This window comes from Camelus dromedarius, chromosome 10, assembly GCF_036321535.1.
Source record: "Camelus dromedarius isolate mCamDro1 chromosome 10, mCamDro1.pat, whole genome shotgun sequence".
In the NCBI taxonomy this organism is placed as follows: Eukaryota; Metazoa; Chordata; class Mammalia; order Artiodactyla; family Camelidae; genus Camelus; species Camelus dromedarius.
This window is the reverse complement of record NC_087445.1, coordinates 77765573-77791338: the sequence shown is the minus strand read 5'-3', so window position 1 is coordinate 77791338 and position 25766 is coordinate 77765573. Positions and strand designations below refer to the sequence as shown.

The 25766-nt window shown below is 65.5% G+C and overlaps 1 protein-coding gene across 3 annotated transcripts in view; it reads right to left on the bottom strand.

The window, feature by feature from the left end:
- The window catches only part of COL5A1 (collagen type V alpha 1 chain), a 142791-nt gene that overhangs the window by 6475 nt on the left and 110550 nt on the right, over positions 1-25766 (bottom strand). The window contains exons 39-65 of one of the 3 annotated variants that reach the window (XM_064490759.1): positions 25596-25703; positions 24330-24419; positions 24183-24236; positions 22816-22923; positions 20677-20784; positions 19699-19752; positions 18617-18670; positions 18418-18525; positions 17494-17547; positions 17286-17393; positions 16192-16245; positions 15225-15332; positions 14638-14691; positions 14318-14371; positions 13468-13521; positions 12844-12897; positions 11925-12032; positions 11750-11803; positions 11603-11656; positions 11154-11261; positions 9936-9989; positions 9044-9079; positions 8650-8703; positions 7399-7657; positions 6419-6531; positions 3394-3462; positions 1639-2856 (exon numbers count right to left, since the gene is read on the bottom strand). In XM_064490759.1, coding sequence (XP_064346829.1) covers positions 2848-2856; positions 3394-3462; positions 6419-6531; positions 7399-7657; positions 8650-8703; positions 9044-9079; positions 9936-9989; positions 11154-11261; positions 11603-11656; positions 11750-11803; positions 11925-12032; positions 12844-12897; positions 13468-13521; positions 14318-14371; positions 14638-14691; positions 15225-15332; positions 16192-16245; positions 17286-17393; positions 17494-17547; positions 18418-18525; positions 18617-18670; positions 19699-19752; positions 20677-20784; positions 22816-22923; positions 24183-24236; positions 24330-24419; positions 25596-25703 — 2142 coding nt within the window. In that variant the 3' untranslated portion in view covers positions 1639-2847. Of the gene's footprint in view, positions 1-1638; positions 2857-3393; positions 3463-3523; positions 3593-6418; positions 6532-7398; positions 7658-8649; positions 8704-9043; positions 9080-9935; positions 9990-11153; positions 11262-11602; positions 11657-11749; positions 11804-11924; positions 12033-12843; positions 12898-13467; positions 13522-14317; positions 14372-14637; positions 14692-15224; positions 15333-16191; positions 16246-17285; positions 17394-17493; positions 17548-18417; positions 18526-18616; positions 18671-19698; positions 19753-20676; positions 20785-22815; positions 22924-24182; positions 24237-24329; positions 24420-25595; positions 25704-25766 lie in introns of those variants that run through there. The other 2 variants (XM_064490758.1, XM_064490760.1) reach the window with 2 other exon arrangements.

Sequence of the window (25766 nt, the reverse complement as noted above, 5' to 3'; positions counted from 1 at the left end):
CGTCCTCACTGCCCGGGCTCCGTGCACTTTGGTCATGCACTGTGGCCTCTGGACGGTCAGCCTTGCCAAGGGCAATGCCTGGAAATGTGCGGTGAGCCCAGGCCCCCAGGCCAGCCCGCGCTGGCTCTCTCGGGAGTTCCCTGGGACAGAGTGAACCACGCCTCATTTCTTTCAGGGACCTAAATAACCCTCCCACTCCTCTCTGCCTGGCTGGTCTCCACTCACCCTCCAGGGCTCAGCTCGTGCTTCCTACTCCAGGAAGCCTGCCGGGGTTAGGTGCCCTCCCCAACCTTGGCCTGGCTCAGCGTCCACCTTTCCTACCAGCTAAGGCCCTTCACAGCAGCGCTGGCCTTCTGACTTGGAGGCCCCTGGTGAGCCTGGACAGGGCGCACCCCGGGGAAAGGGCCTGGCAGTAAATCCCTGTCGCTGGGCCCCAAGGCCAGCAGAAGCAAGGAGCTCCTTAGGTCACACTAGTAAATGAAAGCCATCGGCTGAGCATCCGTGATGCACAAGGACCTGGCTGGGGCCGTGAGAACTGGAGACAGAAAGGGCAGGAGGCCTCAGGGAGCAGCAGGCCAGCTGGGCGTGAGGCAGGGGTGCTTGGCCTGCAGCGAGGAAGGCCAGCCTGTGAGAGGGTCACAGGCCACATGGCCAAGAGCCAGAGGGCTGGGGGGAGCAGGCACCCTCCCAGAGGCACAGGGGAGAGGCCACCCCTGCCCCCTCCTGGGCGAGGACTCGAGGTGGGAGCAGAGCAGGCCTTCCTGGGGCCTGGGGCCTGGGGCCTGGAGTGGTCAGCCTGGAGCCTGGGGCCTGGGGCCTGGGGTGGTCAGCCTGGGGCCTGGGGCCTGGGGTGGTCAGCCTGGGGCCTGGGGCCTGGGGCCTGGGGTCTGGGGCCTGGGGTGGTCAGCCTGGCCCCCGCTGAGTGGGCAGCCGGGGCGCCCGGTGACAGGACCCTCACTGCAAGGCCCCCTCTCTGCCCTCTGCCCGCAAAGCCGCACGGGACACCCGGGAGAGGATAAGCTGCTTCTCAAGTGACTTCTCAGCGCGGCTGGCTGGACGGATGCTGGGCTGAGATGGGTCTCTGTTTCTGTGTCTTTCTGAGCTCCTGGCCACGCCAGGGAGCGGGGCTGGGGAACATCTGATCTCCCTCCAGGCCCTCATCACAAACCCAGCAAAGCAAGCCCGGCCCATTGTGTCTCCCCAGCAGATGAGGGGGTGCGGGTCCCCTCCTGACAGCACCCATGGGATCGCTGGCCGCTGTGTCTCGGACCCTGCCCCCCACCCCAAAATACAGCCACGCTAAACACACCAGGGAGAATTTAAATTGCCGCCGTCCACTTATTTAGAGAAACACATATGCGACTAGAGCTGCAGGCGGTGGGCGGGGCCTGAGCCCGCTGCCTCCCCGCGGGGTGGGGAGGGCGCAGAGTGCCGGCCAGCTCCCCGCGCGGCCACCAGACACTGACTTCCAGCTGGGCTTTGAGGAGAGAGAGTTAATACCAACCGCAGTCCGGGCCGTCGGGGTTCCTCTTGGACGGACGGTGACTGACTGGAGGAGGGACGCATGCGCAGAGAAAGGCCGGGGGGCGGGGGGGGGGGGCGGGCGGTGCCCTGGACACAGAAGGACCTGAAGCCACCAGTGCCGGGCGGGTACCCGGGGGGCTGGCATGGTGGAGCCTCTGCTCCGTGTTGGATCCCAGAGCCCCGGCGTGAGCCCTGGCCTCCCGGTGGGGAAGGGGCTCTGCAGGACCATCTCCATGGGGGACGCCCAGGGCAGCCAGCTCAGAAAAGCACCTGTTTCATCAGGCAGGGAGCTGGCATCTACACCCCGTCCACTCCGAGAGTCAGGGGAGCCGGAAACGATGCAGTGGGGAAGTGCAAAAGGTGAGCCGCTATCTCCCCAGGAAATTCCCTGCACCGCCATCCTTGGCCGACTGTGCGAAACAAAGGACGCAAGGAGGAGGCGGGCTCTGGGCTGGTGGTTGAAAGCGGCGGTCCTGTCACCGCTCCCTCGGAGCCAGGTAGGTGGGTGGGGGCGGTGGAGGCCCTGTCTGGAGAAGGCAACCTCCACGGCTGCGGAAAGGACCCCTCTCCCCCTGAGCCCTGCGTCCACCACCCTCGCGCTCTGTCCACTGACTCAATTTGCACTGGTCACTGCCCCCCCCCACCGAATGGGCAACCACGTGAGGTCCTTCTGTGTGCCAGCTGCTCCTTTCTGAGGAGAGCGCCAAGGAGGTGAAGGGGAGAAGAAACGGCAGGAAAGAGAGGAGGCGAGGGGGCCTGCGGTCCAGACGCAAGGCAAGAGGCAGTGCCCAACATGGCGAGGCGAGCGTGAGCCTTCAGTGTCTGGGAAGAACTGGGGTGACTGGGAAGATGGCACGGAGCGCGTGAGGTATGAACAATGAGCTCGGAGCACCCCCAGGTCTCAGAACCAGAGGTCCTCGGGGTGCGGCAGGCAGAGGCCGGTGAGCTGGAAGGTCCTGCTCGGGGTCCTGGGGTGCAGGGGAAACATGCCCGCTCCCCACGCGGGGAGGCCGGCTCAGGGCGGAGGGCCAGCTCAGAAGTCCTGAGACCCAAGAGCTGGCTTCCAAGTGAACAAGGATGCCCTTCCAGGTGGGACAACCAGCCCGAGGGGGGCACACAGGAAACAAAGGGAGCTCTCGTGACATCGGCTGCGTGGCCGTGCCCGGAGCCTGGTCCTCTCGCTTGCCGGGAAGGGAGCACAGAGCTCTGCCCTTTACTCCAGGAAAGGGCCCACGTCCAACTCCGGGGGTGTTCGGGGAAACGCTCCGCTCCGCAGAAGCAGCCACCAGCCTCCCGTGATTGGGTTCAAGCCGGCCTCGGGCTCTATGCTGTCTGGAAAAGCACCACGTTCGGTTCTTTCAAGGAACGCCAGTTGCTTTTCCCCTCTGGGACGACTCAAGACTGGCTCCCCAGAAGCTAACACAGGGACCAGCACAGTGGGGCTGGACGCAGCGGAGAAGCCCCGCGCGTCTGCAACGGGACGGCCCCACCGGGGCGGGGCACTGGTGGGCGGGTCCTGGGAAGTACTGGATGGTTTAATGGTCCAGGACCCACGTCACCGGAGCTGTCCCCTGGGACCTAGCAAAATCAACCCTCCACTCCTGGCACCTTTGGTCTCAACTCCCGCAGCGCCCAGCTGTGGCGCTGGCGCCCTGCATGCCACCCTCACGTCCTCCACCTGCACCTGGCTGCTCCCCGCTAACCTGGACCCTCGCTGGGTGGCGGGAGGGGCGCCGGCCTGAGTGGCGGTCACGGCCGGGCAGCAGTCTGGCCGGCGGCGAGAGCGGGAGTGGCACTGGGCAGGGAGGTTAGTCCCATGCAGAGCCGAGCCAGGCCGTGCCGCAAGCAGGCAGCCCCGTGGCCACTTACCAGGGACCCCCGCTTGTACTGACTGTACCAGGTGGAGGGCTGCTCTTTGGGCCAGCGGGCCATCTTACTCTGCAAGATACGAGACGGGTGGGTTTAAACGACGCCGCACAGGAGTCGGGGGCCGTCTTACCAGTTTGCCACGCTTGAATTCACTGAACCAGGAACCTGGGTTTTCTTTGGGCCAAGAAGTGATCCTGGCCTAAACATTGAGGGGGGAGGGGAGGGAGAGAAACAGAACGACAGGGTTACTTCTGCCTCCTGGAGACATGCTCCCCCTTCTGCGAACACGCCTTCTCCCCGCCGAGCGGGCCTGCGTCCTGCCTTCCTGGAGATGCCAAGACGGCGGGCCGGCCGGGGAGGCTCCCGGAGGCGCCCTGGCTCCCCCAGAGCAGGGCCGCTCGCCCTACAGCGGAGCCCAGACCGTGATCGGGACAGGGGAGCCTGGTGCTCCCGGGGGCCGCCATCTGCTTCGTGTGCACGATCAGAGTCTGCGTCTCAACAGTTTTGAGTCTCCAGCACCCAGTACAGAGCCTGGCACGCCGCAACTGCGGGGAATGCTCATGGCGTGAACAAAGGTGGGCTGAGTGAGTGGTTCCCACTCTCCTGCATGAGGGCACTGAGGGTAATACGGACGCTTCCCGCTGGGCCAAGGGAAGATGGGTGGGCATTCTCTCTGACCCGAGGGGCGTGGCTCCATCTTCAAGTCCTCTACACGGGACAGAGTGGGCAGGGGCCCCTCTTGGGGTCCAGCTGGGCGTGCGGTGTGCGTGTGTGTGTCTCTGTATGGTGGGTGCATACGCGATATGTGTGTACGGCGTGGTGCGTGTGTACCCGGTACGAGTGTGGTGTGTGGTGCGGCGTGTGTGTCTGTGTGTGCCGTGTGCGGTGTGCGGTGTGTGTGTATATCTGTGTGTGTTCAGTGTGGGTGTGGCGTGTGTCTCTGCATGTGCCGTGTGTACAGAGGATGTGTGTGTGAGTGTTGGTGAGTGTGTGGTGGGGCGTTCTCCCTGGGGAGAGTGGCCCGGGAGGGGGGTCCCCGTGAGCACTAGGGGGACTTGCGGTCCAGAGAGCTTCCCCGAGGCGGCAGCAGGAAGCCGAGCGTCTGGCCCTTCCTGGGAGGGAGGGGCTCCCGCCTGGCGTTTGCTCTGCAGAGGGCAGGGCCACAGCGCCCACAGGCCGGCCTAGCTCCCAGCAGGGCCTCGGGAGTGCCGTGGAAGCAACGGGTGAAGGAACGACCCCTCCCGTAGCGGGGGACCTGCCGCCACCGCCTGCGGTTTGCTCGCTGCAGGTGCAGAGACCCGGAGCAGGACACAAGTGCCCACTGGTCCAGCCTGCGGCCAGCATCCCTCAGGTCATCTCCCTGGGCCCTGGGCCCTGGTCCCCATCCCCTGGCTCCTCCTCTGAGCTGGCCTCATGCAGGGGAGCCCGAAAAGGGGCCCGGCTGGAGGAGGAGTGTGCCCGGCCTGCTCCCCGCGCTCAGGACCCTCTCGCTCTGGCTCTGCACCTGCCGCTGTCAGCGCCGAGCCCAGAAAGCTCAGGGCGGCCTCCAGGGAGCAGGGCCAGAGGTGTGGGCGGGCGCAGGCCTCGTCCCGGACTTCTGCCCTCCGCCCCCACCTGTCCCACTGCCCTGCAGCCCGGGCGACTGGGCAGAGGGTCTCAGCCTGCACGAGGCTGAGCCCAAGGCCCCGTGGACCCCTGCTGGGCAGCATGCGGGCAAGGAAGCGCGAGGGGCGGTGGGGGTCACGCAGTGCCCCAAGCCCGCCGTCCGCCCTGCCCCACCACCTGCCAGGGGTCTGGGGTGGGCGGCCCTAACAGTCCTCCAGCATCGAGGCCGCTGGCAGAAGAAGACAAACAGCCGCAAGTAGGCTGTGAGATTCCTGAGTTTCCACCCAAGTTTCCTCCTGCGCCCCCGTCAGGCGCAGGGGTCCTGAGGTTCGGGTTTTCTTTCGAAACCCACGGATTTTGCTGCCAGAACTGCAGGTTCCCGAGGATTTCAAATTCCAGGTTGGGGGAGCGCGAACATAAAACAGGGGTCCCCGAACTGGCCCCGTCAGCGCAGAGCCCCGGCTCCTTCTGGCCCACGGGGGTCCAGCATGCCCCGCCGTGACAGTGACACTCAGGGACAGGGGACCGTGCCCAGGAGGACGTAGCCGCTCTTCCTCTAGAGGAAGCGCTGCCCTCGGTCTGGGGCTCGGGACAGGGAGCCACCAGCGAGGGACATCACGGAGGACGGTGTGTTCAGGCGGAGGCAGAGGGCGCTGCGGCCAAAGCCTTGCCCTTCCCAGGTGGAGACCTCGGCGCCTCACCTGTCCTGGGCCAGAGTGGCTTCGGTCCCACACGCGTGCGTGACAGACAGCAGTGCACGCCGCCCGGGCACACCCACACGCCACCCACACGCCACCCACACGCCATCCTCACGCCCCGTCCGGGCACATGGTTCACACCCGCCCACACACACCGAGACCCCACCAGAGGTGATGCTGCTGAAGGACCACGGAGGTGACTGTTCAACTGACGTGCCACAGAATCTCAATGGATCAGAATCTCGAAAACCAAAAATTTCTCCTAGACGGACTTTAAAGGAACGCAATGCAACTCAGGACCAGCTAGCACGGAAGGCAGCTGACCCTAAGAATTCCGCAAACACCCGCTTCTAAAAGACGCATTTGGGTCACTTTTACCCCGGAAGTTCTTCCGTGGGGCTCAGGTGGGCCTGAGGTCAGAACCACAGGGTCATCTTGCTAAGGCTTTGACCCCCGTGGTTGAGACCCCAGCACCGGGGGTGGGTGGAAGGCACCCGTGAGCAGCGTGCCCCTCTGACCTTCCGCAAACCGAGGACGCACGAAGCCCATCCCATCACTAAAAACTTCTTTTTAAAGCAAATCCAAGTCTACTTCTGGGGGAAATAAGGCTTGATTTGGGAGCTGGCCGGTTTCTGGTTTTCATTCTAAAAGCCGCAAGCACGTGGCGCAGCGGGGGCCGGCCCGGCCCGGCCGGGAGGGGAGGCGGCGCGGTGGGTACTCACCCCCTCGGACTTCTTGTCGGGGAAGATACACGTGGCGCCCCCGCCTGTGAAGTTGCAGTAGACTTTGAAAGAATCCCGGGAGCAGCCTTGGTTGGGGTCCACCCAGTACTCCCCTGCATGGCAGAGACAGGGAGGGCGGCGGGCCCGTCAGAGCCGCTCCCCGGGTGGTTCCGGAAGCGGCTGCGACGTCTCGGCTCAGCAGTTACAGCGCGCACCTTTCCGGGGCCCGTCTCAGGGCCCCACAGACAGGCGGGGACAGACTGACCACCAAGAGCACGGCCGGGGCCCGGGACCCGGGGACACGTGCTCTGGGGAACCGGGAAGCGGGGCTCGGCCTGCGGGCGGGTGGACGGGAACCCAGAGGTGATCCAGGCCAACTCCTGGAGGGTCAAGCACTTGGGCTCAGGGTCAACTGGAACCAGGGACACGCCTCAGACCTCGCAGGGGAGACGTTCACCCCCCAGGGGAGAAGCAGCTAGCGAGCGTGGCTTTACTTCCCACGGCAGGCGGTGCTTGGTTACTAGCGGTGAGGGCGGACGGGTCGCCTTTGATGACATTCTGGGGTCTACACGGTGCCTCCCGAGGACGACATCAAGGACCAGGACGAGTGTTAACCCCGACGGCCGCCGCAGCCAGTGCTCGGCCAGGCCCGGCCCGGGGCATCTGACGCCCCTCGTGCACGCCCCCCAATAGGTACGTGTCTCACTCCCATCTTCTAGGTGAGGACACAGGGCTCCGGCTTCGGGCAGGTTCCCCGCCAGACCATGGCTAAGGGTAGCCTAGAACCCGGCTCCGTGCGGCCTCGCAGCCCTGACCTCTCTCCCCGGGCCCCCAGACGGCCTTCCCTCCCACCGCGGTGCCTCCTCGGGTGACGAGGGGGAGACACCCCTGTGCCCCACCGCACGTGGGGACGCCGAGGCTGAGTGAGGTGCCTGGTCCCTCCCACCACGCCGGCCTCTCTGTTTGTCCCAGGCCCCTACCGTCTGGGAAGTCGGGGTGACAGAGCTGCAGGTCCTTGCAGGTGCGCGCGGGGTTCTGCTGCGTGCCCAGGGGCCGCTTCATCTGCTCGATCTCCAGCTTCAGGGAGTTGAGCGAGCCGAACACCTCCTCCATGCCGTCCGCGTAGTCCATGTAGCTCTCCGCGCCCTCCCCGTCGTCCATCAGCTGGCTGGCGTCGATGTGCCGCCGGGTCCTGGACGCCTGGATCGGCAGGGGCTGGATGACCTCGCCTGGGGGGCCCTGGGTGCAGAAAAGGGGCCGTGATGGGTGGGAGAGGACGAGAGGGGTCCCTGGGGCCCGGCGCCGGGGCTGCAGGCGCCTGTCCATCTTAGTACAGTTTCCTTCCTTCTTTCCTGGCGTTGGAACATTCCACGCCCATCCCCGAGGCCAGGCTCTCCGGCACTGAGCACTCCTTCCTCCAACCTGCACCCCCGGGGCCCAGCTCCCACACTGCCCGGCCTCGCCCGCCTGTCCTTCTCTCAAGAAAGACACGCTCCGGCTCATGGCCTTGGCCTGGCGTCCTCGCTCTCTATCCTCAGCCAGACTCCAAGCGCCTGGGTCTCCTCCCGCCTCTGCAGCACAGCCTGGGGCTGCGCACAGCGGGCCGAAGTATTGCCTGCTGATTCGAGGAGCCTTCATTTCCTTGGGCTGTGTCAGGAGGCCCCGGCCGAGGATGGAGATGGGAGTGGTGAGGCAGCACTGCCAAAGCTGGGTGCCCTGCAGAGCGCTCAGCGCTCCCCTGCTCGTCCCGGGCTCCACCCTGCACCTTGGGCCTTGTCTAGTGCTGCCCTGCCCCACAGTGCATGCACACGCACACACACAGCACAGCACACGCACACCCACACGTGTGCGCACACGTGCACACATGCACACACGCAAGCAAGCACACATACGTGCTCACAGATACATACACATACACGTGTGCACACACTTCACACATGCACACAAACACGCAGGCACAAAACACTCACGTGCACACACGCACACAGAAATACACGTGCATACACACACGTTAGTGCCCCCCTCTCCCTCCCTCCCCAGCCAGAACCCCCCGAGGGGGAGACGCCTGGGCCGACTTGTGTCCCTGGCTCTACCCAGAGGCAGACCCTGCCAGCCACACACCCGCAGGTTCCACAGCACTTCAGGCGGAGCCACACAAGCAGACGCCTCCTGTGAGCCCCTGGCATTAGGGGAACCCCCACCCCACTCCCAAGTCTTCAAGGGCTACTCACCGGCGGGCCGGGGGGTCCTGGGTGGCCTGCCTCACCCTTTGGGCCAGTTGGACCCTAGGGGAGAAGAGAGGAGAACCGGCCCTGACCACGGTGCCCACCCTGAGCTGCAGAACGATGCCCGGAAACAGGGGGAGAAGGCCGGGGGACACGTCTGACGAGCTGGGCCCCTCCCCAGTCCCACGTGCAGGGACCAGACGCCCCGAGCTGAGGGGGCAGAGCCCTCCCTGTGAGGCTGGGAGTCTCCACGGCTCAGGCTGGAGGTGAGCTCGGGGCAGAGAAGGGGGTGAAGGGCTGGGCCCCATGAGCCGGGGGGGGCCCGAGGGGGGCTCTCCTCCGAGGGGGTGCACATCCCTCTCCCAGGGGGCCTGGGCCGGTCAGGGGAGATGCCACTTACCGAGGAGCCCTTAGCACCTTTTGGACCAGGAGGGCCCTGCAGAGAGAGGGGCAGAGCATCAGATGGCAGGTGGCCTCTTCACTTCCAGGCACCCGCCTGTGACCCAGAGCCCCGCAGAGGCCCGGTCTGGCTTCACCCCCTCCTCGTGCCCACGCCCCCCGTCCAGGGGTCCAGGCTTTGACTGAGGAGGTGGGGGGTCAGCTGGCGCTCACCCACACAGAGGCCAGCAGGGTCCCGTGCACCCCGGGTCAGCCTCCCACCCTCCCCAGCAGGGAAATCACAGCTCAGGCAGCCAGCGTCAGGGAGCCGCGAGGGCGTGCTGGCCTCAGAGGCCCTGGCACGGAGCCCCCTCCAGCTCTCTCCTGGCAGCCCACAGCAGGGGCCAGTGTCGGAGCAGCTGGGGCCACCTTGGCCACGTGGACCCAGGCCCAGGCCCAGCTGGGGCTCGTGGGTTGACTGGTTTCGGGCAAGGCTGTGGGGATGTTTTTGGAGTACACGGGGGAGGCCCCAGGCTGGGTGCCTAGAAGACCTGACCCCTGCTCCTCCTGTCGGGGACAGCCTGGCCCTGCTCGTGCTGACGGGGAGGGTGGGGGAGGCAGCCACTCCTCAAAAGCCTAGAACGGATTGCTCACGCTCCCTAAAGTGCCTAGAGATAAAGGCTCCCCCATCACCTCCCCAACCTGAAACCAGAGACCCCACTTCCTTGCTTCCGTCGCGTGGAACCCGGATGTGAGTTAATGAGCGTGTCACCGGGGCCCCAAGGCCCACCCGGCTGAGGCCCAACCCCGGGAGGGCCCGACTCTCCCGTCCTCCCGCCGCACACCAAGCGCCTCCCCCACCCCGCTCTCCCTGGAGCAACCCAGGATGCCGCCCCGCGCTCCCAGATACACACCGGCAAGCCAGGGGGGCCCGGGGGGCCGATGGGGCCGGAGGGACCAGTGATGCCCTGAAAGGAGCAGAGAGCACAGCTGTGAGCGTGCAGACCAGCCTCGGTGCTGGGCGGCCTCCTCCCCCAGCGCGGGCCGCGCAGGCGAGGGCTGCTCCTTCCGGGGCCCGGACGCCCGCTGTGAGGCTGAGCAGCCAGCCCCCCGGCACTGCCGCCCTGGCCGGCCTGGGAGGAACCCCCGAGTCCGCAGGGCCGCAGGGCGGCGACGGAGCGAGAAGCAGCCCCGCTAATGCTCTAGTGTGAAACAGAGACCCCGTCGCTCCGACACCCCGTCCCTGCCTGGTCCCCGCGGGCTGCTCTCTGCTCACGGTGTGGGTCTCCCCACCAGCACAAGCCCCAGGTGGGGGACAGCGAGGCTCCTGCGGTCCTGTCTCTTCTGTGCAGCCTCCCGGTGGCTTTTCCCACACTCGGAGTTTGCAGCCTCTGATCCAGTTTTCAGGGCCACGGGGAGACCGCGGTGGATGAGGCTGGGGCTCCTAAGGACGCCCTTCCACAACCTTCCCGCCCGCCTCACAGGCTCCACGCCCTCCAGCGTGGCCTCTTCCAGTCAGGCTGGGCCGCAGGGGGCACAGCTCGGGGGCACGTGCGGGCCCGTCACACCTGGCTTGGGAAGCCGTGATTCACGCGCTGGAATGAGGCCCCTTGGCCCTGACGCGGGGAAGGCAAAGGCTGGCCTGCCACACCCCCTCCTGCCTCCACGCACACCCCGCCCTCCCCTGGCCACGGAGTCCACTCGCGGATCCCAGGTGCGGGCAGGGCAGGACTCGCAGCCTAAGGTTTTCCCTGCTGTGGTTCCCCGGGTTCCAATTAGCTGCAGGGGTTCCCAGGGAACTCTAGGGCCAGGTGTGCACACCTGGGGTCAAGGTGGGAGTGAGGGCAGGGAGGAGCGACGGTCCAGCACGTTCTCGGCAAACATGGCCAAGTGTCCCCGATGACCTCCTGGGCAATCAGCTGGGTCAGAGGGCCTTACACGGAGCTGGGGGGAGGCCACCAGGGCCAGGAGGGCCAGTCAGGGTCCAGGCCGGGCTCCGGTTCTGCCGCAGCTCCCCGTGCACCTGGGCAAGCCTGTCCCCTCAGCTGTTCCAACCCGATCTGGACACGGGGATGTCCTTCCGGCTCTAACGGGCCTCGGGCCTTGGGACGCAGAGCCAGCGCCCCACGAACCTGTTCTCCCTTCGGGCCAGAGGAGCCCTGAGGGCCGGGGAGCCCGCGGTCACCCTTTTCTCCCTGCTCGCCCGGAGGTCCAATCAGTCCGATCAGGCCTGGATGACCCTGTGGGGAAAAGAAAGGGTATTTGCAGTGACAGCACCTCGTGTCCAACCACGTGGGCCCGTAGGTGTGGCAGCTCGTTCCTGCCTAGCGCCCCCAAGTCGCTCGCCGCCACCTCAACGAGCCAGGGCAGGTCCCGTCCACAGGGCCTCTTGGGCCTCCAACCGAGGGCAGCGACTGGGTCTCCGAACAGCGTGGGTCTGTTTCCCTTGTGTCATGGCTCCTGGGGCCCCGCCCTGAGCTCGTGACGGATGTGGGGGATGCGCAGCACCTCGCTGTGTTTGAGCCGCAGGTACCTGAGGGGCCCGATTTCCAACTGCAGAGGCACCGGGGCCCCATCTCACCTTCTCGCCTTTGGGTCCAGAATCTCCTTTGAGGCCGGGGAGTCCTGGGGGTCCCTGCGGGGGGAGGCAGAGGGATCAGAGTCCTCATCCCCAGTTCTGCCCTCCGCCTCCACCGCCGGGGGCTCCTCGGGGGCACCGGTGACTCACCATGGGGCCGGGGGGGCCGTCGGGGCCTGGGGCTCCGGGGAGGCCTTGTTCACCCTGAAACACAGTGGGCCCTCCACGTGAGCTCCGCTCCGGCCCGTCCCTGCGCCCTGCCCCTCGCGCCTCCTTGCGCAGCAGCCACACCCACCCTCCTGCCCCGTCTCCCGGGTCCACTCACCACAGGCCCGGGGATCCCACGCAGACCATCAGGCCCGGGCTTCCCGGGGGCCCCCTGGGGACCAATGGGGCCAGTCTTCCCAGGAGGACCTTCCAAGCCAGCTTCTCCCTGCAGGACAGCAAAGGGGACAGGGTGGGACCCCGATGCTTGAGGATCTGGTCACCCCAGTCCAGGACCACTTCTCAGAAACCCCAAGGAGCCTTAGAGAGAAGCCCAGATGCCCCGGATATCCAGGGCTGCCCCCAGTTCTCAGGGCTCCTTCCAGAGGCTGCGTTGGCCAGTCCTCCATCTTACTAACGTCCTCGGTCACCTGGGCTCCCAGCTACCACGGCCACTGTGGTGGTTACGGCCGGCGCACAGTTCGCGGTGCACACGGCCGCCTGCCCTGAGCAGAACTGGGGCTGTGCGAGTTCCCCTGTGTCTCAGTCAACGCCGGGGCACCTCCCGGAGGAGGCAGCGGGGCCACCGGGGGCCCGCCCAGCACCTCCCGGGAGCGCGGCTGCGAGGGCTCTGGGTGCTGGGCTGCATGCCCGCCGCACCACACACGCGCCCGCCGCACCACACACGCACCCGCCCGGTCCTCGGCCCCGCGGGGGGCCCTGTCACTGTCACCGCGTCACAGGCGGGGCAGCGGGGGCCTGAGCAGGTCAGCACCAGGGCCTCCCCCGACCAGGCCTGTGGGGTCAGAGGCCCCCGAGCCAGGGGCCCAGCCAGGCCACCTCCCTCGGAGAGGACGGACCCCCCGCGCAGGTCGGCAGCGACAGTGGGCCTCCCTCGGGGGCCCGCCAGCCTCTCCGCCTCGGCGGCTTTGTGCGTCTGCACCACGTCCACGTGCGCCCGTGCGGCCAGGGTGCCCGTGGCGCTCTCTGGAAGGTCTACGCGTGGTCACGGTCACAGTCACCGCCCGAAAAGCACTCACCTTGGCTCCTTTCTCTCCCTGCCTGCCTTCGGGGCCCGCGGGGCCGGGGGGGCCCTGGAAGGAGCAAGAGTGACAGGTGGGCTCCCAGAAGCTGAGTGAGGGGGTGAGTGCGGGGTGGGGGCGGGCAGCCGGGGGGCCCGCCGGGGGTGAGTGCGGGGTGGGGGCGCGGGGGTCCTCCCAGATCCTTAGAAGGAGCCCCAGGTACTCCGGCTCCAGAAAAGGCCTCTGGGTCCGTCAGGAGGTGGGGGTGGGGGGCCTCCCTTCCTGGGCGCCCCAAGCACCAGCAAAAGGACAGACTACTCCACGCGCGGGCGCCCTCCTGGCTTGCTCTGACTTTCCCAGGCTGGGCCTGGCAGCAGGTGCTTTTCCGGCGCCATGGGTGCTTCCCTCCCAGGACGGGCTCACTGACGGCGTCAGCCGTCAGCCCGCCCCAGAAGGAGCCGCGCGTTGGCCCGGCAGGCCCGAGCCTGGAGGACATGGCAGGAGGCTGAGCGGGGAACACGCTTCACACAGAAGCACCTCCTCATCGGGGCCGCACGGGGCACCGGGGTCCACACCGGGGCGGGGGGGGGGCATGCGCGCACGGGAGGGTGAGGGGCCAGGGCGCCTTGCAGAACCGCTTACCCTTTTTCCTGGCGGCCCAGACGGGCCTGGCTCACCAGTGGGGCCCGGGGATCCCTGGTGTCGGAGGAAGAGCAGAGCGTTAGGCGCAGGGCCCGTCAGACTCAGACGCGGCCGCCGGGGGCCGGTCCGAGGCGGCGCAAACGCACGGGGCTTTCGGTCTCACGTGTCCTCGGCCAGCCCCGAGGCTGCCTCTCTCCTTCTGCAGAACTAGTCTGGAGTGGAGGTGGCCCTGGAAGTCCCTGCTCTGACCTCTGCGCTCAGCGCCTGGGCTGCATGCGGGACCCGCCTCCACCTGCAGTTCCGCTGATTTGGGAGAACTTCCCCACCACACCTGCCGGCACCCCTTCTGGACCCCGAGGACGGGGAGGTCGGGTGTCGCCCCAGCCGGGAAGTGGTGGGACAGTGGGTGTCCCCCCAGGGCACCTGGCCACAGGGCCGGCGTCCCTCAGCTTTGAAGCTTGAAGCAGTGTTTGAAAACCTCGACGCCAGGTGAGAGGCAACGAGGAGTGTGAGCTCGGCGCCCGGGGCTGGTGTGAAAACCGCTCTTCAGGAGGGCGTCCGACCCGGACAGGCAGACGGGATCCTGACGTACCTGGGGGCTTCTGGGGGGGGGGGCGCTGGGCTCTGGGTGCAGAGCCACTGGTGGGACTAGGGCTGCATCTTCCCTTCTGGGAGGACGGTCCCCAGCTCTCCACGGTCCCTGGAGGGAGCTCACGGCCCCCGTGGGGCTGGAGCGTCACTATTCTAAGGCAACTGGGTTTGGGTTTTTCTGAGAAATGAACAAGTCTCAAGACCCAACACCTCCCCAAGAGGCTGCCTTAAGGTCCCGAGAGGTCACCGGCAGACTCACCGTTTGCCCGGGTTCCCCGTCGTCTCCTTTGTCACCCGGGGGACCGTCTTGACCCTGTGGGGACAAAAGCAAGTTCCGTCTGCCGCCTGGACAGCACCTGAGTTCACGTACCCATACCCAGTGCATCCCCAGTCCCGACCCGAAAATCACCGCCTGGAGGGTGCCGGCTCCCAGGGAGCTCAGAAGCGGGAAGTGCATTTCAGCGTCCCATCATCAGAGCGTGGGTGCCGCTGCGGAGAGCAGCCATGCCCCAAGAACGTGGGCCCGCAGGGAGGGCGGCGGGACGCGGGCACCCAGGGCTCTGCACCTCGAGCACCTACCGCAGGGCCAGGCTCTCCGGGGGGACCGGGATCTCCAGGAAAACCAACCGGGCCCTGAAACAGAGGAGGAGAGGCCCGGCGGGGCCCTCAGGACCCCACCTGCAGCGAGCACCCCCGCCCCGGCCTCCACGCCCGGAGCCCTGCCAGCCGACACCTCGTGCCTTCGCACCAGGAAGCCCTGCCCAGATCGTCGTCTCATCTGATCCACTCGAGCCCGGGAGCGGGCACGGCGGGGCCGCCCTCTCGCCCAGACCTCTGCTCCCGGAGACCCCGGCTGATGCCGGAGCCTGGGCCTTTAACTTCCAGCATGTGCGGCTCCAAAGACCCTCCAGACGCAAAGCCAGGGCAGGAGGGGGGCCACACGGAGCCCGTTCCACCCAGCAAACTGCCCGGTCTGCACGCACGGCCTCCGAGGCGTCTCCCCTTTCCCACCTCTACTGTTCTGGTTCAGCAGCTGGTGTGGGAACCCCTACACCCCAAGACACACTGCGGCCGGGAAGCTTTGGCGCGCTGCCCACGAGTAGGACGCCCCAGCGGGAGGAGCCGCCGCCCGGCCTCGGGGCCCGCGGCCTCTCGCAGGTACTCACGGGGCTGCCTTTGGGACCGTCGTCTCCGGGAGGGCCCTTGGGTCCGGGGGGCCCAGCAGCACCAGAAGGGCCCGACTCGCCCTTCTCTCCTCTTTCACCCTTGGGTCCCTGCGGGGAGAGGCCAGGACCGCATTACCAGAGCCGGCCTCGCACTGGCCCAGAGCCGGCCTCGCACTGGCCCAGAGCCAGGAGCTGGCCCACGTGCGCCCTCGCCGGCCTCACGTGGAGCGGGCGCGCCCTGCGGCTGGGCCCTGCTTTCCCAGGAATCTGAGGCCGAGACTTGGCTTCGAGGTGGGAAGGGCTGATTCCTGACTTGACAGCGGACAGCGTGGCCCCCGAGGGGCTGCAGGGACCCAGGCCGCCAACCCACCCCGCGGTCCTCAGGTGGAGGCGGCAGCGGGAAGCCCAGGAGAACTCTGTCCACCAGCCGCCTCTGTCGTCTGACCTGCCGTCTGAATGGTCCAGGCCTGGGCGGTCAGGGTGACCCCAGGGGCCCCACACTACTGGGAGCCTGCGAGAGGGCCTGGAGCACCACGGAGGAAGGGGCAGTGGGCGGCTCACGGCCAGTGGTCCTGGGTGCCCATCAGTCGTGTCTGTGCACACACGCACACGGGCATACATACACGCACACACGTGTACACATGGGCACGCAAGCACACGCACACGGGCATGCGCACACACGCAGTTATGCACATGCACACGCACACACATGCCCCCCACGCACACCCACACTTACCCACATGCACGCACACACTGCACACACGTGCCCAGACACTTACACACACGCGTGCACACATCACGTTCCCTCTTCACCGCACTCCCTCTCTTTTGCAGGAATCCCACGAGGCAAGCACAAGAGGAGACGTGACTCCCATTCCATGAGTGGGGAAAACTGAGGCAGAGGGGGAGCTGCCCCCCAGCACCCGTCCGTGTTCCATCTCCCCTCCCCCGAAGCCCGCCCACTCACCGGGGGGCCCCCTTCTCCAGGAAGGCCAGGTTCTCCAGCCTCGCCAGGTTCACCCTAAGGAGGAAACACCAGGTGATTAGGGTAGGGATGGGAATGGTGGTCTCAGCCTCAAGCATTTACTAAATCGTCCCTGACACTGGGATGGGGTGGGGGTGGGGGAAGGGGGCCGGGGACGAGACGGTGGTCACCGTCCTCTGGTGGCTCCCAGGACTGGAGGAGAGGCACAGTGACACACGCAGGTATGTGACGGACACACAGAGGGGGCACGTGGCGTGCGTGGGGGTGTCGAAGCTGGCGTCCTCGGGTCAGCAGGCATGTGGGACGGAGCGGGAGGGGTGGCTGTGGGGCGGCAGGAGCTGGACTCGCCCTGCGGCCGGTCGGGGGGCACGGGCAGGAGGCCGCACAGCGTGAACTTGCGGTCTTAGCAGGGGTGTTGCTCTGTGATTGTCGTAAAAACTGAGCAGTGATGGAAGGCTTCTTGCCATTGATAGGCCTGACTCCAGAAAGAAAGTTAGGGAACGGCGTCCCGGGACAGCAGGCAGCGGGCAGCACACCCGCCTCCTCCCTCTGACCCCAGGGAGCAGGGACCCTGCTTCAGAAGCAGCACAAACTCCTGGGCAGGTGGAGTCAGCCTCTGGCACTGGCACGCCCACGGCACACAAGCGTGTTCAGCCTTGCACACACGTGGGCACGCACATAAGGGGTCATTAGCCATCTAGGGGGCTCAGGCCCTAAAATTAATCCAATCAGATGAAGAGGACCTGGGGATCTGAGAAGACAGGGTTTGAGGAGAAAAAGGGACAGACAACCACGTCTCCCAGAGCTGACTCTCGGAGGCGGCGGCAGGGCCTTCGCTGGTGGTTGTGACGTTTGGAAATTCTGCCCAAGGCTGTCACGGGTACAGGGCAGGGCTCACAGTTCCACTGCGTGGATTTTCCAAGTTTCAAAACGCATCCGGGAGGAGCAGCCCGGGCGTGCACCTGCAGGCCCCCCTGTACGCAGCGGACACACACCCGGGTCCGTGCATGCACGCACGGACACACATACACACACACACACAAGCGCATCGGACACAGTCACGGGGCGGGAGTCACCTTCTCTCCCACGGCTCCGGGGTTGCCTATCCCACCGGGGGGGCCTTGTGGCCCGTCAGCACCTGGAGATCCGGAGGGTCCCCGGGGGCCGGGGGGACCTGGCGGGCCCTAGGAGAAGGACAGCCATTGAGCGCAGAGGAAATGCAGGCTTTGAGCAGAAGAGACACCAGCCACCACGGCCAGGCCCCCAGGAGCTGCTCACACTTACCATCTGGCCCACATCTCCCGTCTCGCCTTTCTCTCCTGGGGGTCCCGGCAGGCCCTGCGAACACGGTTCATCAGACACGCAGTGGCCAGCGCGGCTCCACCGGACACACACGCGACTGTCGCTGCCCCCCCAGCACGACCCCAAGCTGAGCTCCAAAAGCCTCAGGAATGTGCTTTTAGACATACGGCCGCGTGTGGGGACGGCCCCGAGAGCCCAAGCCCCAGAATCACCCGAGGACGCGACCAGGGAAGTGCGCAGAGATTCACGCGCGAGCCGTTGACGGCCGCCGTGTCCCGTAAAACAACAAGCCCTAGCGGGCCAGCAGCAGGGCGATGCTGAGTGATGGCGGCACCACCACCTGCTGGATGCAACGCAGGATGGAGGGTCATGTCTGCAGAACCCGAGAGGTGACGAGCTCGGAGAACGCTGAGAGGCGCCTGACGTCGTGTGAAATGTAAATAGAAGCGGGAGGAGCTGCGTCCAAACTGTCTATACATGCAACGGGATTCTGAATTTGCAAAAACCAAACAGAATCACGCACGTGTGCGCGCGTGTGTGTGAGCAGACGTGTCTAGGAGGTGTGCAAATGTATGCGTCCAGCGCTTGGGGGTCATTCCTGCCGCACTCGGGGAAGCCCTCTTGGTCTCTTTTCTAACAATTTATCCGTAGTTCCCAACGTGTCTGTCTACAGTGAGCAGGGAACCAGTCACTGGCTAAGAGAAGTGGATAGGGGCACGTCTGGAACTGTGGGAATTCGTAGCACTGCCGATGGAAGGGGAGTCCCTGCAGCCTCGCCTGAGTTTCCTCATTTTCAGAAAGACAGGATCGAAGGGGGCAGGAGGGGAGGGCAGGGGAGAGGAGGGCACAGCAGAGGTGCAGGAAGCAGCTCCAGAGGCCCCGGCCATCATGCAGACTCTGCGTTACCTGCAGCCCCACGGGTCCGGGGGGCCCAGGAAAACCTCTCGGACCTTCGTCACCTTTCTGCCCAAAAAGGCCCTGCTGGCCACGAGGACCTGGCTCGCCGTCAGCTCCCTGCAGGGAGATCACGGAGCGTGGGTAAGGACCGGGCCACGCCAGCGGAGGGGTGGGGGCTTTCTGAGGGTCCTAAACCACAGATACTCACGGAGGGGCCTGGCTGTCCGATGGGGCCTTGAGGTCCCGTAGGCCCAGGGGGACCCTGTGGGAAGAGGACAGAGACAGTTGCTTCCCGAATCCGAGCTGAGGCCCAGGGAGAGGGGCCGGCGAGCGCAAGGGCCGTGCGTCCGAGGTCATCAGGGCTGCGCCACGTGCAAGCCTCCCGTCCCGGGAGGGCAGGGCAGGCCAACGCCCAGCGCCAGCTGCGCTGTGTTGCAGGCTCTGGACTGTGCGAGGCTCGTGGTTCAACCACGATCGCCTTGTCGGGGTGGTGGGGTGGCCACACTATCGTCCCGCCAGGGGCCATCATGCCTCATCTCAGCCCCCACCGTGCGCCCAGGACACGGGCCGCAGAGGACCAGGATCATGTGGCTCGTTGGTGGCCGAGTGAGAGCCTGACTCCAAAGTCCATGCCTGCACCAGCGTGTGTCCTCAAACACACATCACCGTCGGCACAGGCAGCGCCCGAGGGAGGGACGCACCTGTCGGGGGAACCTGGCCTGGACCGGGCGGCGGGCCGCACAGGGACACGGTCACTGCCTGCCTGGGACAGACACGCCAGCGAAAAGGCCCACAGGCCTCGTTCCACGGCCATGGGAGGAGCCGGCAGCCAGGTGACAGGGCTTTTGCAAGCACGCACTCAACTTCTGAGCAGATTTCTTTTTTTAAAGGGAAAATTAAGAGGCATTTGGTCAGGGGGCTGCCTCTGTCGGAACATTCTGCAGCCCGCAGCCCCCAAGGGCGGTGATACTGAACTCCCCAAGGACAAACGTGCTGCATCACTTCACAGCCTGTGGGTGCCTCCTCTTCGGCCGTTCGCAAGGGACCCGCTCGCAGACACGCGTGACGTACATCCAGGTGCACCCCACACAGCTGTGCACACACGCACGCACACACACGAGACTGCAACAGGGAAGGAAAGTGCGGCGCCTGTGTCCTCCGGTTACGGGTGTGAATGTGGACGTATTACAACTGTCGTTAATGTCAGCGACGAGTGGACACCACGCCCGGCACGTGGCCCTGCACGTGGCACCTGCCGGTGGCCCTGCACGCGGCGTGAATGGCCCTTACCTGTTCGCCTTTGTCCCCCTTGCTCCCCTTCTGTCCCGGCTCCCCGATCTCTCCCTGTGGGAAGACGCGAAAAATCCGTCAGACGGCCCAGTAACCGCTCGCATGTTATCTGCTCCTCGTGATTAATTTTTCTGGGAGACTGAGAATCATCTCCTCCCCAGGGGCCCCTGTAACTGTCCTAAGGAGGAACGTTTCCACATATTAACTTGATTTCCTTTGTAATAAGAGAGCTGGGAGGCACGAGGCCTGGATCGTTCCCTGCGCAGGCTTTTGTCGATCGGGAAGTGGGGTAGAAACCGCAATGAAAATATTTACTGTTTGTCAAACTGGATGCTGTGATGGTGTCACGTTAGACACCTCGACCACTAACTCCCAGGGACGCCGCAAGCCCTCCCCGGGCCTCCCGCCGTGCTGGGCTGTCTCCCACCACGAGGGGCGGGGCGCCACCGATGCAGAGGTGACAGGGTCGGAAATGTCACCGGAGCGTCTCGTAAACGCAGAGTTAAGCTGAAGAGCTACGTTTCGCTGTCTTCATTAAACCGAGGATGAAATGCAAGCCACGTGGCAGCAGCGCCAGGGTGAGACAGCACGTGCTCCACGAGCGGGAGCCGGGGCAACGCAAGCGAAGGCGTTTAACAGGACAGACTGAGTGAAACCTCATGAAACCGAGCCCCGCGGGCGCGGGCTCTGAGACGATCTGGAGCATTTTCCTTTGCTCCGACGGCCACGGCCCGTGTCTCTGGCAACAGCAAAACCACGCAAAGGAAGGGCAGTGTCTGCGCCCCCTGGAGCGCATCAGGGACCCCATTTAGCACCACACCTGTGAGCTCTGCCAAGGTCGCCCCTAACGCAGGCGCAGGGTGGGCAGCACGGGTCGCCTGCGGCCCTGAGGGACGGCCCCGTGCTGGCTCTGACCCGCCAGTCCAGGTGCGTGGCCGGGCAGGGCTCAAGGGTGGAGGACTGCCCGTGTTTTCTTACCTTGTCTCCGTCTTCTCCAGGGGGGCCCACGGGGCCGGCCGGGCCGGGGAGCCCCACGGGACCCTGCAGACCGTCTCGGCCGGCCGGGCCTTGTGGACCTTTCTCACCCTAGAGGGGAGAGGAGATCCCTGGTCAGAGGCGGCTCTGCTGTGGGAGGATCCTGCAGCCAGCTCCTCACCCCACAGAGCCCCACGGGCAGGAAGCGGGCAGTCCCTGGGGAGGGACCATCACCGTGTCCTAAGGGACCTCCGCCAAGGGCACCGAGGGAAGCTCTGGGTCCAGCATTGTGCTCCACTTCCCCATGTCACTGCGTTTAGTCAGTGCCCGTCCTCGGAAGATGGGGAAACTGAGGCACGTCCGTGCCCAATAAAGCCTGGATCCAAACCTGGCCAACCAGGTGCCTCGGCCTGTGTGCAGGGTGGCCCACGCCAGTGGCTGGCAAGGCCTGGGCTCTCTGCAGACGCCCTCCCCGCGGGAACCCAGGGCCTGCAGCGCACACACGGCCCCATCTTCCTTCCTCACAGTTTTAGTTTATTGTCTTCATAGTCACCCCAGGGAATCTCAGACGATCCTTCCTAAGTCCTTGCCTTGCTCAAGTTTATCGCCCTGTGAGCACCCGGAACCTTCCCGCCCGCCGCGACGCCTGACCTCTGCTCGGCCTTTTTGTCCCCTGCGGCTGTTCTGTGACAGCGACGGGCGCCTCGCTGGGTGGTGAAGCTCTGAGTGGCTTCTGTGTCCCCCCCCTCGGAACAACGAACCAGTCGTTTCCACCTGGATTTGTGTGCGCGCCAGCGGCACTGGTGCCCAACAGGAGTCAGGCTTCGGGTGCAGAATGCGAATGCCCTCACGGGAATGATCAGATGGTCAGATTGGAGTTTTTCTTTTTATGTGAAGCCTGACTCCTGTCGGCAGAGATGGGGTGACGTGGCCATGGGGCACCTGGGCTGTCACCCTAGATCTCGGGGAGGCCTGGGACCAACTGTCCCCAGAACCTGCAGGAGGAGCAGGCCCCCGCCATCTCAGTCTCGGGCTCCAGGACGGAGGGTAACAACTGCACCCTGAACACACTCTCCACGGCGCCCACGTTCCCAGCGTGGCTCCAACGGGGAGGTCTCTGCCCGGGAAGGCAGCCAGGCCCCTTGCCACCCGTGAGCCGTGGTCAGGGAAACACGCACGGGAGCCACGTTTTTCTAAAAGAAACCAATCAGCGCAGACACCCTAAGTCACCGGGAGGTGGTCCGTGCCGCCCGTCCCCGCCTGGAGCTGGGGCTCGTAAGGTATTCAGAGTCCGGAAGGGCGGCTTGAGCTGGAATTTGTCTCCACAGCCAAGTGAATACGGGGGCCGGTGGGAATTTGCAAAATCGTGTGGCCGAGGTCAAACGTGGCTGGGCTGAGAGTCCGGGCAGGAAGGGGCGTTTGTGAGTTACTCAGGGAAGGGCGCCCAGGAGAAGGGCTGCTGGTCGGCCTCCCAGGGGAGTCTAGACAAGAAGGAGCTCTTTAATGTCTTTCGTGGAAACCGGGACTCCAGACCAGCCCGCCCGCCCTGAGGTCTCACGAAGGCTCCGGGCTGGGGCGATCACACTCGGGGCTCGCTGGGAGGTGGGCTGTCGGGGGTCCAGGAGGGAGGTGCCTGTCTTCCCTTCGTGCCTCCTGTCCCTTCTTTGCTCCACATCTGCCCCCAGGCCCACAAAGGAAGCAGCATCCCGAATCTCCACCTTTCTCACACGCAGACCAGCCGTGGCCCAGCCCAGTGTGTGTGTGCGACCCGTGCACGTGGCAGGTGGCCATGGCCCATCCACGTGTGGCACCCAGAGCCTGGGTGGCGGCCAAGGCCACGTGTGGACACCTGTCTCCAGCCCTCCCTGAGCCTGCACGTGCAAGGGCACAGACGTGTGGGTGACGGGCAGAGCCTTGCCTGGACGCCCCCAGCACCCTCCAGCTCAGGTGACTCCCGGAAAGAACCTGGCCACCACCAGGATCTGCCCTTGGCTCTCGGTCAGCACACCTGGGCACACACCACAGACGCCCCTCTCCCATCCTGCAAACCCCCAGGGAAAGGCCCAGGGTTGGGCGGACAGCACAGGGGCAGGGACAAGTCTGGACACGGGGAGGCCCCTGTGCCTCCGAGGTGGTACTTACAGGAGCTCCTTTCTCCCCAGCTGGCCCTGGAGGCCCCTGGGGCCCAGGTCTCCCTGGAATTCCGATGGGCCCAGCAGCACCCGCTGGACCTCTCTCCCCCGGAGATCCCTGGGATGAGGCAAGAAAGCAGGTTGCTTGAAAGGCTCTCAAACTGCGTGGACGTGACGTCTTAAAGCAGCACCTGGTGCCACTCTCACTCTAGAACCCACAATAGCTCCCTAGGGCCCCTGGCAAGCACTAACTATTTGGTCTAGCATTTGAGGCTCTGGGTTTCTGGCCCCCCCTTAGCTCTCTGTCCCACAATTCCAAGCACTATCTGCCCCCCCCCAGGGTGTCTGAGGACACCCCCCCAAGTGCTGGCCTGCAACGACCTCTCCAGGGGGCCTGGCACCACAGTCCCCTCTGAAGCCTGCCTGCCCCGGAGCGCTCACTTTCCGCCCTGCTCCTCCATGCTGTGTGTTCACAGGGGAGGCGCTGGCGCAGGAGCAGGGCTGATAGGTGGGCACCTGGGCTCATTCTAGGGGTCAGTGTCGAGGAGCCGCTGCTGCCCGGGTGTTGTCTGGCCTGGCCTTCATCAGAAGGGAAGGTGACATTTTCCGTTCCATCTGACTTTCCCACCGTCCTCCCTCTCAAATGGTCTCACTCAGGGGAACAGGGGTGTCATTTCATGACCCCAGCCGGGGTGGGGAGCAGCTCCTGAGCCCCCACATCTGTGCAGGTGAGTGGGGGCTGTCAGGCGGGCACCGTGTGAAGGGCAGGGGGAAGTAAAGCAGGGGCCAGGCAGGGACAGGGGTCTGTGGACGTGCTCTTGAGGGTGGGCAGAGCCTCCCCCGGCCCCTAATGGCCCCAGACCGCAGCCAAGGGGCTGGCAACACTGACCCTCAGGCCTCTGGTAGCTGGACCTCCAGGTTGGGAGGGACCATAGGTTAACGGCGGCACAGCCCTGGGGCGGACCTGCCACCTGCGCTGGCCCACCTCAGCCTCGGGCAGCCCAGGAGTGTGGCAGCCGACTCAAGGCCACCGGGCTCTGTGTCTGCCCGTCCCGGCCGTTCCGGGCCCAGACCCCGACTCAGCGCATCAGCTGCTCCCAGCTCCTCCAGGAGGCTCGGTGGGCCCTCTCAGCCCTCCCTCCAAACTGCCCAGCTCTCCACCTCTCCTCAGACAGTGCGCCCCGTCACCCGGCTGCCAGCTCAGGGCACACTGTCCATGCCCCTCCCAAGCCCACCTCATGCACCACGGCCTTCCCAGGGCCCACGCGGGACCAGTGCGGGTGTGCGTGCTCCCGGGCCTCGGAGCCGTCTCCCCTTCATGGCAGCTTTGTGGGAGAGGGGTGGGAGGGGGGCTTGGGGCTGGGCCAGCACACTTACCGCAGGGCCTGGCGGGCCAGGGGGGCCCTCGCTGCCTTTCAGTCCCAGCGCCCCCTGCAAGGCAACAAGATGTGAGCAGGGCACTGCGGGGAGAGGCCCCCGGGCTGGGCGGTGTCCACCTCCCCCCCCGGCCGACCCCTCACTCACCACTGGGCCAGGAAGCCCTCGGTCCCCAGGGAAGCCACGTAACCCTGGGGGTCCGTCTTTCCCGGGAAGGCCGGCGGGGCCTGGATCACCCTGAAATCAGAGCCAGAGATCAGTTTCTGAGTGATGCCCGGGAGCTGGGCTGGACGGGGAGCTGGGCAGGGCCTTGCCGGCCAGATCCGCCCGAGACCTGGGGTGCAGGGGCTCTCGGCTTTGAAGGAATCTCTCAGCCTTGACTTGATCGCTTGGTCGGCAGCCAGAGTGCAGCCCAGCTCACACGCTGGGGCAGGTGGGTGGGTCGCTTCTGGGTGTGGCGTGGGGACGGGCTCCACCTGGGCTCCTCGGAGTCCCCCTCCCCCCACGCCCTTTGGGGCCACAGTGGGCTGAGCAGGGGCTGAGGGCCAGACGGCTGCTTTTCATGTATCTGGGGCTCCTCCTAAGACCGGGCCCAGGTGAAGGAATGCGGGACCACAGCCTTGGAAACCTTTATTAAAGCTTTGACATCTTCCAGAATTTTCTCTGGGGTCCAACATGGGAGCATGGGGTCTCCAAACCAGCATGACTTTGGCCTCCTTTCCAACCTCAGAGAGCTCTCTTTATGGCCGGGCATCTGTCTATAAATTATACACACACGTGTACCCCAGCACAATTTGCCTGCACATATGTTGACACACGTGTGTCGTTTTTTCTGGATTTCTTGACTACTTTTCAAGTTTACTTTCTTGTATGTAATCCTACAAAGGGCTGTAGAGTTTGCACTTCCTGTGTCTCTCACTGAACAGCTGAGAAGGGCAGGACTGTTCATTTTTACGCTAAAACACAGGCAGTCCCAAGCACCACTCTGGGGCGCCCAGGCTGGCGACAGAGGAACAGACGGGACGCGGAGCCGGCGCTAGGAGGTGGGGAGAAACACGTCCACTTTCCGTTCACCTCGTATGGTGGGGAGTTTTTAAGAGGGTCTCCTTCTGCTACATTTGGTTTAAGACACATGAAGCGTCAGGCAGTTCTATCCATTTCTGGGGATGGGCGGCCCGGGCAGAAGCTGGTCCCCTGCCCCCGTCACGCACATCCCTGCAGCAGGTCAGCTCCGGTCTCCCTTCAAAGCGAGCAAGAGGGGAGCCAGGTTCCTGGTGTGGGCAGTGGGTCAGCACAAGGAGCACCTGCCTGAGGAGTTGGCCGTCCATCAGAAAAAAGCAGGAGAGAGACACAGCCAAGGGCCGCTCTGGTTCCTTAGGAAAGTCCACCTGGCACGGATTCCCGGGGACTCACCTTCGTCCCCTCTTTTCCGGCGAGGCCCGGGAGCCCCTGTTCACCGGGGGGGCCCGGCGGCCCGGGGTGGCCGCGCTCACCCATCGGACCAGTCTCTCCCGTGGGACCCTGTGGGGAAAATCTGTGTCAGCCACGCACCAGGTTCACGGACCACGCCGGGGAGCGAGCTTC